The 12,451-nt window shown below is 47.4% G+C and overlaps 1 protein-coding gene across 2 annotated transcripts in view; it reads left to right on the forward strand.

Annotated features, from left to right (window-relative positions):
- The window catches only part of LOC135820922 (cytospin-A-like), a 44,648-nt gene that overhangs the window by 3,308 nt on the left and 28,889 nt on the right, over positions 1 to 12,451 (forward strand). Inside the window, exon 1 of one of the 2 annotated variants that reach the window (XM_065333982.1) lies at positions 7,168 to 7,992. The exons of the other annotated variant lie outside the window; for it this stretch is intronic. Within the exon in view, the coding sequence (XP_065190054.1) occupies positions 7,758 to 7,992 (235 nt within the window). The 5' untranslated portion in view covers positions 7,168 to 7,757. Of the gene's footprint in view, positions 1 to 7,167; positions 7,993 to 12,451 lie in introns of those variants that run through there. 2 annotated transcript variants of the gene reach the window in all.

Here is a 12,451-nt window from a genome sequence, read left to right on the forward strand (position 1 = left end):
CAGTAATTCGAGTACTGTATTAGCCGCCAAGGCTTACCTCTGAATGCATCCCCATGGAGTATTGTCAAGAATAGATGTACAGTCTTGCACAAGTACTAGAAAGTGAAAACTAGAGCCAAGGCTGAGGAGAGGAGGTAGTTGAGTTGAAGGATATAAGGAGGTTGGACTGATTATCCGAGGAGCCTGGCCTGCATGTTATGTTACCACTGTAATAATTATGTAGACCGGACGTATTCCGTCGTTGATTGAAACTACATGCTGGAAAACGTGCACGGAGATGGAGTATGATGTACTACATTGTACTGTACGGTGTACCGTGTTACTAGTCTTTAGCCTTTGAAAACTGCTACACCAGTGCTGTATTTTCACTGGTTGTGGTTGACCAGGATCAACTGTCTCCTTCGTTCCACCACCTGCCCACCTGGCATGTGCTCGGCCGGATCGTCATGATTGTGGTTATTTACGTGATAGTAATGTTGATGCATGACGGCCAGACATAGATCTACGTCACTACGTGTCGTTGTTACATTAATGTTACATAAACATAACCGATGCGACCAGTGCCAAGCAGCTCACGTGTCTGTTGCCAGCTGAGCGGTCGACCTGGAACCGGAAAGGAGAGTGGAGTTTCGGACTTTTACTTTTAGTTTGTTTTACATGTTTGCTGTGCGTTCATTCGGCCCCAGCTTCGTACGTATACACATACATATCATAGCTAGCGTAAAATTAATAGTAATAGCATGCGCTGATATGGTATTTTTTGGTATTGATTTATTTGAATTCGGTATCTCAACAGTACATTGTACAACTTGGGAAGATCCGAATGACATAGATACATAAACATAAAAGTGGAGTAGCTGCTACAGCGGATCATTTATATGACGCACAACTCGCTGTCGTGCCCTGTCGCACACGTACACGCTCATAGACGCATTCCTGAGTGACTCCTCCCTGGACATGTTGCGTGTTGCTCTATTTATACGCGCCATTCGGACAAGCATTGCATTGCAGCGCGGTGTCTACTCAGCAGAGAAAAGGAATGTCATCCTGTTTTTATCACATTCATTGATAAGGTGAATCGCGTCGGAAAAAGACCTCCTCAAAACCTCGCCGGGTAGGTTTTTGCAACATGTGGCAACCCTACGTGCAGTGGCAGGTACTCTTGTCCTGTTGTAATGTCCAAATATGTATGATATTGCCTTTTGTCGGGCCTCTGGAATGATGATGATGATGGATTACTAGCATACTGTATACTGCGTCGTTCGACTGGCACGTGCTACACACCGCAGACGCGTTGACGAGTCTCGTGAAAAATGAAAATAGTATAAAAATACTAACAAACGTCACGGTGCTGTTTCGAGTGTTACCACTGCGGCCAGAAAGTAGAGTGCTGCTTCTTTACTTTTCGTACCGGTATTTTGTATTTATATCATTGTCTCATGGCACATCATGATGACGGCCAGTAAAAGCTGACACTTGCAGTACAATGTACTCGGTAGATGTGCATCTGTGACTAGACTATCAGTATACACGGTCAGCTGCAAACGCTAATTTTGTAGCTTCTGATCTTGCTCCCCAGTGATATGCATGCACCTGCCGTAACATATCGTTCTTGGTACAGTGGTATATGACTATGTACGTTAAAGTACACTCAATCTGCGGACAGAACTGTTTCGTCCTTTGTGGACGTGGACGTGGACGTTAAAGTACAGTGGTCCCTCTATAATCCGGTACCATTTGTGCCACGGAAATTCTGCTGGATTAGGGAGGGTGCTGGATTAACAAATCGGATTTACTGCTGCAATGTGCATGAAGAGGACATTTTGGCTGCTGAAAATCGTGCTGGTTTATCGAGGGTGCTGGATTATAAAGTGCTGGATTAGAGAGGGACGACTGTACATGTAGCTACGATGTGTGAACTTTTTCAGGACGCTCGCTGTTACAACAAACTCACGAACCTCAACACTGACTTTAATACGTTGAAAAGATCTACATCTCTGGCGATTGCTCATTAGCCATTACTCACATTAGTACCTGCTCCAAAAGTCAGGCAAGGACTGTATATTATTGGATACCTACCGGCTACCGGCGCTCATTCTCGCCATGATACAGTGGTGCACGGTCGGTGGTAGCAATCACCATGATCACCACCCCATAGCGTGAACAAAGGAGCTGATGGGATTAGCAGGGGCGCTGCTGCTGCGACACAGCAAGACACTGCGTTCCATTCCATTCTAATCTGGTGTACACCATCACCATGATCACTGCAGCGTCAGTCATCACGCAGGGCAAGGTGTAGACTCCACTCAGCGACCGGCAGTTTCGGCATCCTGTCCAGCTCTGGGGCCGATTGAGACTTTTGATTTGATCCGTTGTTGGTGAAGCTGAGCCGTGAAGGACTCTGCTTCGTTCGCTCTGTTCCCCATGTCCCCGCCAGACTATGCACTACAAACGAGACTGACACGCTTAGTGCGTGTCTTATCTGCAAATTGCAATGCCCACAGATTCTACATACTGCAGGAACGCAATGGCTCCATCCTTGTGCTGTTGAGCACTCAGCAATCTGGAATATCGTGTACTGTAATTACTATAGTGTAGGACCAGTTATCCCCCGTCTTCGTTGATTCGCTCACGCCACGTGATCCTGGAAAATTACGTAGTGACAGTTTGTGCCAGGGAGTAGTAAAATACAATAATTTATGTATTTTACTACTCCCTGGTTTGTGCTGTGTAGAAAGAGCAAGGACTTGACTTACTGTACTCATAGTTGCTTGGCTAGCTACACTGCAGACTGCAGTATCTTTCACATCATTTTCTTATCCGATGGTTTTGGTTGTTAGTCTGCCGATACGGACAGTATCCGATGAAAGAAGAAGCGGCGGGGTTTAGAGCAGTGTGTTTAGTGTAGCACGCTGCCAACCTCCATGTATCTGATCGCATGTGCTATGGTTAGGCATTGGCAGATTCTGCTCGGAAAGCAGTGAAATTGGCAGAACCATACAAACCTTATGGCGGGCAATTCCTCGAATTCTGCTCCATTTCTTTATCCACATACCAAACATGTTGTTGTTGTTGTAGAAGTTTATTTAACGTCGCACCACAAACAGGCGATTTCGCCTCCTTTGATACATGTGGACGACAGAAGGAATGAGAGAGAGGGGGGGGGCAGAAGTATGGAGAGAGGAGGGTAGAAATAAATAAGCAATCAACCTCAGGGCTACACCAAAGCAAAAACGGAATGGGAACATACTATATACAAAATAGCTTCATACATATATTGCAAAACACGTTTACTATTCTTCAGTCCGCTATACCACAGAAACACACTAGCCGAAAAGCATTTAAACGGAGCCATGATGCGCTTTTAGCAGGGCACAGAACTGAAGGTGGCTGGGCTCGGAACGGAGATCAGGCGGGAGCTGGTTCCACAGGACTGCGCCGATGAACTGCATGGTCGCTCGACCCGCAGGACCGGGCCAAAATGGTACTCGAACGAGGTGATGTGCTGCTCCCCGAGTGCGGTCACCAGTAACTCTCACGAAGAAGCTGGTGAAGAGGGAGCTAGCTCGGGAGAACAGACAACGACGGACAAAGATGAGGAGCTTAATGTTAAACATGTCCTCCAGGGTGGTGAGGCGGAGCTGTTCAAAGATCGGGCTCGTGCGCGACCACGGTGGCAGACCGAAGAAGCCGCGGATAGCGCACTTCGTTAGACGTGTGAGGGGCAGTTAGGGGCGAGGAGCAGATCTATTAGGGTGGAAGTTGATGCCGTTACTCTTGTCGGTGTCCGGATGTGGTTTTCCAGATCAAACCGCTGGAGCATGGTGTGCATCCGGCTGTGTCCCGAGCACTTGTCCAAAGTCACCAATGGCGACCACGCGGTTGCCGGTTTCGTCGCAAGGTTAGATTGTTCAGACTGATTTCTAGGTCTTGCCATACTGCAGCAGTAGTGGAAGGCGGAAGGTAGAACGTAGCGAGGGTGATGGGTTCACCGGATTCTGTCTTCAAGGTGAGTATCAGATTTTCGATTGTGTCACTCTCGAGTTCAGCGTGTCTGGAAACAGCCAGGGTATCTCGACTGTATACAGCTATACCGCCACCAGGTCTGTGCCCGCGATCGCGCCTAAAGAGTCTATAATGAGGTATATGAATGGATGAGTCAGAAATCGAACAATCAAGCCAAGTTTCAGCAATGCCGAAGATATCTACATTGTGGTAGTTTATGAAGTTTTGGATTTCGCCTAACTTCTTTCTAAGGCTGCATACATTCAGAAAAGCAAGTTTACAAGACTTCTGTCGACCGACAGTAGCTCTATGTAATTGTGGATTCATTTAATAGATCTATAAGGAAGAACTACATCTAGAAACTAATCCAAAACCTAAAACAAAAAATACACAGGCAGTTCAAGCATACATGCATGAAACTTACCAAAAAGACTAGTACCGAATTCTGCCAATTTTTCTGTCGGCATTATCCGCATATGCCTAACTGTAGCTCCTCGAACCTTCCGAGTTGGAAGGGGTAGCTCTTCGGAGATGTGTTGGAGCTGCATGTACAAGAGTCATGCAGGTCTACAAGACTGTCATGTACAGTACATGATTGTACTGATGTACATGTAGGTCACTACAGTAGCCGGTGTGACAGGTCGTTGAATGTCTCAGCACTCTGTCAGTTTTGTGCCTACCGACCGTACCTTCTGACTGTATCTAGTTACATTGGTGGACAGTTACTCTTCATGTTCCCTTCCTTTCTCTAAAATTACTAAATCTCTTGTCTTTTTTAGAACCATCTGATGCATCCTGGTTCTTGCACTCTTGCTGATGTGGTGTAGCGTCTTCACTGGCGTTCTTAATTAACAGTAGCTCCCTCGTTAGCTGTCCATTCGCCTGGAGACTGATCCAAGTAGCACAAACACTAGCACTAGCACAAGGTAATGGACGCTGTACGAGTAGTGCCGTTGTTGTTGAAATTCTAGCGTTATTCCCAAACTAGATTATAAAGGTGGTTGCCGAATCTAGCGAAAGGGCCATATTGCGGCGCTCAGTTTAGCCCTTGGCGGATACCGGTAATGCTCGAGCAATTGGCAGATTCTGCTCGAAAAGCAGTGAAAATGGCAGAACCATACAAACCTTATGGCAGGCTGCTCTATTTCATTATCCACATACCAAACATACATGAAACATACCAGAAAAGGCACCAAATTCTGCCACTCTTCCAGCCGGCAATATCAATGTTATCCGTCAAGGGCTAGCTCTCTTCGTTTTCTCAGTGACGCCAAACTCCGACAAAGCAAAGGATCCTAGGAAAGGTTCACTCCAGCCCCAGAGTAGATCAGGGCGTCGTAGTCGGGAGCAATGAAGTTTATTGTATTGTATTGTATTAAATTTGTATTTACTGTGGCAAGCAGAATAGGCAAATGGACTAATAGTAATGACAAGTGCATGGTTCAAAACTGAAAACTATTTCCCTGCTCTCCAGCTGACTTCTGATCGACGCTCAAGTCAGTGCCTGGCTGACATTCACACACACTTGGCAGACTTGACAGACTGGCTTTACCAATGATTATGATGATAATGATAGTTCCTGACCTGACAATCTAGCACGACGGCATACTGTACCACTCTGTGGCACAAACAAGAGAAGGTTCTGCTCTCCTGGATTTGATTTTTCTAGGACGTGATCTTCTCTCTACGTCGTTACATACACGCTTGTCGCTCGTGTTACTGGTACAGTTATGTATTTCCTCACGCGTGATGGCGTGTCGGATGCGGCCCTGGCCCTGACCAGTGACGGCCCTCAGATACCCTTGTTGGAGCGCTTCACTTCAGTTTTTGACACGGTCACCACGTGGTGTCCCGCCAAGAGCGGAAGTCGTGCCGCCGGGCGGCGGCGGCCGCGAGGGAGAAGCAAACGCTATCGCGAGAACAGAGCATGCACTGGCCCAAATGGCCGTGGCGGATGATGCTCGAAAAGTCACAGTAGTTGGCATATTCTTCTCAAAAAGCTTCAAAGCACTAATAATAATAATTTATTGCCAGTTAGTTGGCAGAACCATAGAAAAGCTTATGGCTGGCCGTCCCTCGAATTCTGCTCGCCTTCCTAGTCCACATTCACCATAGTGAACAACTTCAAACAAGCAAGAACTTTGAAGAAGCCTAACAGGAAGCAAATTCTGCTGATTTCTCTGCCAGCATTATGCGCCAAGGCTAATAGTAATACTCTATAATTACCGGTAGTGGACGAAGCAATTTAAAAAATTCACCATAGTAAACAACTAACTTCAAACAAGCAAGAAACCTAACAGAAACATTACCAAACTCTGCTGATTTCTCTGCCAGCATTATGCGCCAAAGCCAAGGCTCTCTACACCACAGATCTAGTTGCCGAACTTATTTTTGTCTTCTCAGTCTGTGCAACATAACACCAAGGCAAAGGCTCGCTGTGCATGTGCACACAGACAACAACACGACTACACTACAGTACAGAACAGCCTACACTACAGGACATGTCGACAGCCGGTGGACTGCGACACGCCATACTGTTTCAGTGTTTGTTCGGTGGCGCGTGAATACATGACATTGTACAAACGTGAAAACTATTGCAAGACATGATTGTAATTAATTTATGTAATAATTTTCACGTTTGTAAGTGCTACAAACCGTATCGAGTAGTGAATCTAATACAAGGCAATAGGGTGCATTATCATACAATCCAGTGACTGTGTAGTGTGATGCAGCGTCAGCTGTAGATCATCAATATTCTCAGTCCGTTGTCGAGCGTTGAGTGTAGCCAATCAATCCTGGCTCAGATCAGATGAGGCGAAGATCCGACACTTCTGAACAGCGTTCACTGTTGCCCGCCTACTAAAACTCAACTCCAGATAGCACCTGATTTGAGCCGCCATATCTACCTACTGTACAATGAATAATAAGTGCATGTCGTTTGGGTGATACAATGACCACTCCACACAAAGGACCTCGTGCCATCAACCCACAGAACTATTAGTATTACTTCGAAGGCAGCAATGCACCTGCACTAATGTCTCACACTTCACTTGCAGGCGCTAGGCCGTCACCATTATCATGATTATACCAGTACAGTAGTCACCGCTAGGTGTAGCCTGCTTCGACTTCGAGCCTCCTGCATCGTAGATCTATGCCTATGGTTCACGGAGGCGGCTTGCTGCCTTGTGCCGCGTTTTGAATCCTCGAGGTGAAACTTCGTTGAAGTGGGCATCGAAGGTGGCAAGGAGTTGCGACTCACTCACACCAGAGGACCGTTTGTGCTTGGAGCGAGGACGGAGAAAGTCAGTTGACATTACTGCAGCGCAGCGGAAGGGCCGAGATTACATCTAGCGGCCGGTGTGCGGATGGAGTGTGCGCTGGAAACGACCCTGTAGACGTACTGGCTGTGCCTAGCATGCACCAGCAGGCGACCGTAAACAGAGCTCCACTGGCTATTTCGGGCGGGCAGTTGGCGAAGGGACAATAATTATTTCCAGAGTAATACACAGTCGTTATTTATCGCTGTCACAACTACTACTAGACCTAGAACGTAACGACTACGTAGACGGTGAGTGAGTGAACAGTTGAAAGGCACTTCCGACAGCGGAACGTTGGCTCAAAGTTACTTGTTGTCGAAGCGAGCAGTGGACTGCCTCTTCGTGCGCCTCCACTCCGGTCGGTGAAAGAGTTGCGGAGTCAACTCCGGCAGTGCTAGAACTTGAGTACAACCGCTGGGGCGGACGCTAGCTCAGATGAGTTTCGTTGTCACAGCCCGCTCCGTTAGCGTGCCGGCGGCGGCATCCTCGGACAGCTACAGGGGAGCGATGGCGGAGTCGCGAGGTTCGGACCCCGGCGAAGAGTACTACCTATCTCTGCAGGGACCAGGTCGTCAGTTTTGGCCGGAAGTCGGAGCTGACGACAGCGTCTTTTCCGCAGAGCGTGACGTGCGCGAGGCCACTCGTCAGGCACGTCAACCCACCAGACGAGGTGAGTTTCGAAATCGACTTTACAGGTTACTAAATAGTTACTTGATCTGTGTGAGTATGTTACGAGCTAGTTTATACTTGTGCCAAGTTGTGGACAGCGGACTGAGCGATGAAACTCGTGTTTTGGGTACTAGTACTAAATGGTTGCGTTGTCGTGCCTGTGGGTGCCTGTTGCCTGAGATGGCAGTAGACGTTGTGAAAGTCACCCCTGGACGTCGAGCCCTTGTAAAAATAATACTAGTAGTCTGCGTTAAAAAAAAAGTAAAGTAAAGTAAAGAGTTGGACAGAGTCATGGCTGCGTCACCTGACGTGTTTAGGAACACGTCAAGCAAATACATTCGCATCGGCGGGCCACCACTTCGCGTATATATCCCCAGTATCGACTGCAGACCTCACAAGCGAGCCAGGGGAAAGGGTCTGTGTTAGTGGAGCAAAATAGGGATACATGTATGTGTGGTTGCGTGGTAAGACACGGAGTGATGAAATGCAGCATCCGCATTTGGGTCCCCAGGAAACGTACACCATCGCCGGCATGTCGCTTCTTCCGCTCTTGTGAAATCGTGTTTGTTGCGCTACGTCGCTGGCTGTATCGAATCTCGTGCTTCAGCTGATGTGTAATTTGGCTCATGAATTCACGGGATTTGTAAAAAAAAAAATGCAGACAGTAAGACGAACATCACACATGTACTTGTCCATAGCTTCTACATGCATTACGCTGTGTAGATCTGTGCGTTTGGGGTTAGCTCGTCTCCACGTCCTATGGACAATATGTCTTCTTGGCGTTTATATTCTGATGGAAGGAGTAGAGTCAGACAGCACTCGTGTAATGTTCTCCTCTTGCTGTCTGCGTCCCAAGTGATGGGCTGTCAGTGGCTGCTATCCTTGCTTGTAATCCCTTAGGGAGCCTGTATGTGAGGTGGCCTCCATGCCTTAGGTTCCTCGGTCCTTGCGGTCTGGTAAAGTGCTGGTGTTTCATAAACTTGTGTGCAGTGTGGATTGATTTGCTTGCGACACGAAATTGATTTGCTTGCGACACAAAGTTGATGATGTCTGAAATAGATTATCCCGACGGCATGCATGGCCATGACGTGCAGCCTTGTGTTGGCTGTCAAGTGTGTTGGCTTTGTGCAATCCCTTGGAGCATACAGGACGGGAGACAATGGTGATTTCGGGCTACCTCAGTTGAGCCTCTAAATCAGAAAAGGCAGCTTATATAGTATGTATTTTGCACAGTATTGAATTTGGAGGCTCATTTGCAGTGCAATTGCACTTGATCAAGTTATCTAAGAGACTGTTCAGCATTGCACCACTAGTACAGGCGTGTGAAGCTCTGCAGGGCTTTTCTATCTATTTGGCAAACTGAGCGGCAAGAGTTTCCTTGGGTCAAATCTCCCCTACTGACACCGAACATTGCTATACCCTAGTAAGAGCAGTGGCTTATGCAGTTTTTGTGCAGCGTTGGATCTGGAGGCTCATTTGCTATGTAACTCCATTAATTTTGCTCAAGTTGGGAAACTGCATTGCCTTCCCGTGACCACTAGTACTGGCGTGTGAAACTGGAAGTGTTTGGCAAACTGATGGGCAAGGGTTTCCTTGGGTCGAGTCTCCCCCACTGACAGCCACCATTGCTTGCATACAAGTAGTCTAGTGAGAGTCCCCACCGGAGACACAGGAACACTCCTGATCATGTGACCTGGTAGCCACCTGTTGTGGACCATCACTAGTACTGGGGTAGCGTTGCAGGGCCGTCAGAAGGTATTCTACATCGGTGGTGCGGCTATGAAAAAGCCCATGAACCCCCCCTGGAAATGTTTTGGTAATTAATTGGGCCAAAATAGCCTATAATACTATTTCAAAAATCACAGGTTTAACGTATTGGTGTCCCGCACCTGCTGCCCCAGGCTGTGGTGGTCCCTGAGCTTCCAAGCAGGGGGTAGATAAAGCAAGGTGTGTGTCACTTTGAATCCTTTGAGACAGGCTCTGTTCACCGCCCAGCGACCTACATGTATCTTGGGAGGTGAGGAGCAGATTGCAGCGAGCTGACTCCTTGTACTTGTCCACGTCCAGACTGTTGCATTGTTTGACGAGTGGAATCCTCAGCCAAAGAGAACTACAGTGCTTAAACCTGCCATGGTGTTTTAACGCTACCTAACATAAGGAGAGTACATGGACGCAAGTGCCACATTCTGGCAGTTTTATCAGTTTTCTCCGATCTGCTTGTTTGGCGTGTGACTCCCAGGGTGAGATTCAGTGGCTGGTTTTTATACCACATAAAGTGCCCTGCTGTGCTGGGTTTTGAGATTGAGTTCGGGGCAAAGAATGCTTATGTTACTGTGCCATGGTGGTATTAGCTGATTGTCTGCATTGATATGATAGCGTATGTTTCATTATCACTTGCGTAACCGTCAACAGTACTGAGTGCCACTATGAGGAGAGTCAATTCGGAAACAAATCAAGATGCTCACTGGTTTGAGGGAAAGATGCAAACGGGGGGGGGGGGGGAACGTCTGGAGAAAATTGACTGTCAAATGAAGATGCAGTAGAGAGAAAGAGAAGTATAATTATAAGGATTATCTGTGCGAAAACCTTCATGTGACGCTGAGCGCCAGAAACTTTTTTGAGACAACAACACGTAATAGGATTTGCCTTCCCTGGGTGATAGTGCTGCTGTGGAGTTTCTCACTGAGCTGGATAAAGCCCTGGTCCAGGAGTATGTGCCGCATCATTGGGTGGGAAAGCTCTTCCAGAGCTGTGCTAGCCAGGATGTGACTTACGGGCACAACACCAGACCCCTACCAGATGTAGCTGCCAGTAGTTGTATTTCACTTTCAGTGGGCTATAAAATCCAACTAGCATGCAGGCAGGCATAGACTATGATCCTTGAAGGAGGTGGTGGCATTCCTTCACGGTCTGACTGAGTCTGACCGAGTCCCAGGGGAAACATTCATTAAATTGTATGTGGCCATAGCCTGTGTAATTGAGTTTGTTTAGTTGGTAAACTGTCCCGGCCAGGGCACAGGAAGCACCCATATCACGGTATCACTGTATCACCACAGGCTCTCAAAGCTCCTCAGCTCACTGCTGGAGACCACTTTGCACCTGCATTCATGCACGGCTATGCAGCACAGCATGGCAATTCAATCAGCACCCCCCCCCCCCCCCAACATCCTAACTGATTTACTGTAATTTAGAGTCTTTAGCAGTGCTATGCCACCTAGTACCTAGAGTTTGTGTGGTATAGTGCTGTACTGTATAATACTAGTCATGTGACATAGTGCTATGCTGTGTGCAGTCAATGTGATAATACATGTAAGTATAATTACTGAGTATAGTAGTGCTGTACACTACAGTATGCAGTCAATGTGATTATGGTGCTGTACTGTGTGCAGTCATGTGATATGTTCCTGTACTGTGTGCAGTCATGTGACAGTCATGTACTGTATGTAGTCATTGTGGTACATGTATATTGCTGTACTGTGTATAGTCAATGTGATGTAATGCCATGTTGTGTGCAATCATGTGACAAAAGTTCTAGTCCAGTGCCCAAGCAGTACTAGTACTAGTAGTACCTAGCTGGGTGGATCTGACAAGATGGCTACTGGGCTTGGAATTAATTGCGTTTTTCAGCGGCCCTAGGCACTGGGAGGGCTAGGGCTGGTGCAAGTGCAGCCGGCATCACAATGATGCTGACACACACACCCTGCCTTGATCAGATAAACATCAGTACTGTCTCTTTGTCACCAGGCAATTCATATGCAAAGCTTCCAAGCAGTCCATGGGCTTTTTTTGTGTGCTACTATGATGAGGAGCCATGCTACTACATGTACTACTACTACTTGTCTCAATAATTTGACCTATCATTGCTAACAGGATTTAGCTGTTGATGTAGACATACTTGCTAGCAGCTTGATGTTGCCCGGAGTATCCTTGACAGTGTTTGCAAACCTGAGCACACAGGCACTAGCACTAGCACTGTGATAGCACTGTGATAGCACTGTGATAGCAGTGCAGAGTGCACCAAGGGCTGAGGGCTAGGGTAGAACTCAGTATACAGTAAAAACCTGTGACTAACAACCACCCCTTGGCCTTGGGGGCCGGAGAAAGCGGTCTTTAGTGGCAGGTGGTCCTTAGTTGGAGGTTTGCACCGCACAACCATAATAATTATGAATATGAGACTGTCCATGCCTGGCGAAGTGGTCTGTAGTAGCAGGTTGGTTGCTAGTCACGGTGGTCTTTAGTTACAGGTTTTACTGTAGTACCAGGCTGGTCGCTAGTCACGGTGGTCTTTAGTTACAGGTTTTACTGTAGTACCCAATGGGCAGCAGGAGAGTGTTCTTAGTAGCCTGGCCAGGCACTTCTTATCCTGACATACTTCAGTGTAGACAAATACGCCCTTTCTCTGGTTTCTAGGGTTTACCGGGTGTTAGCGGCCGTCATGAGCTCCCTTCAGGAACGGACAC

Source organism: Sycon ciliatum, chromosome 7 (assembly GCF_964019385.1).
Source record: "Sycon ciliatum chromosome 7, ocSycCili1.1, whole genome shotgun sequence".
NCBI lineage: Eukaryota > Metazoa > Porifera > Calcarea > Leucosolenida > Sycettidae > Sycon > Sycon ciliatum.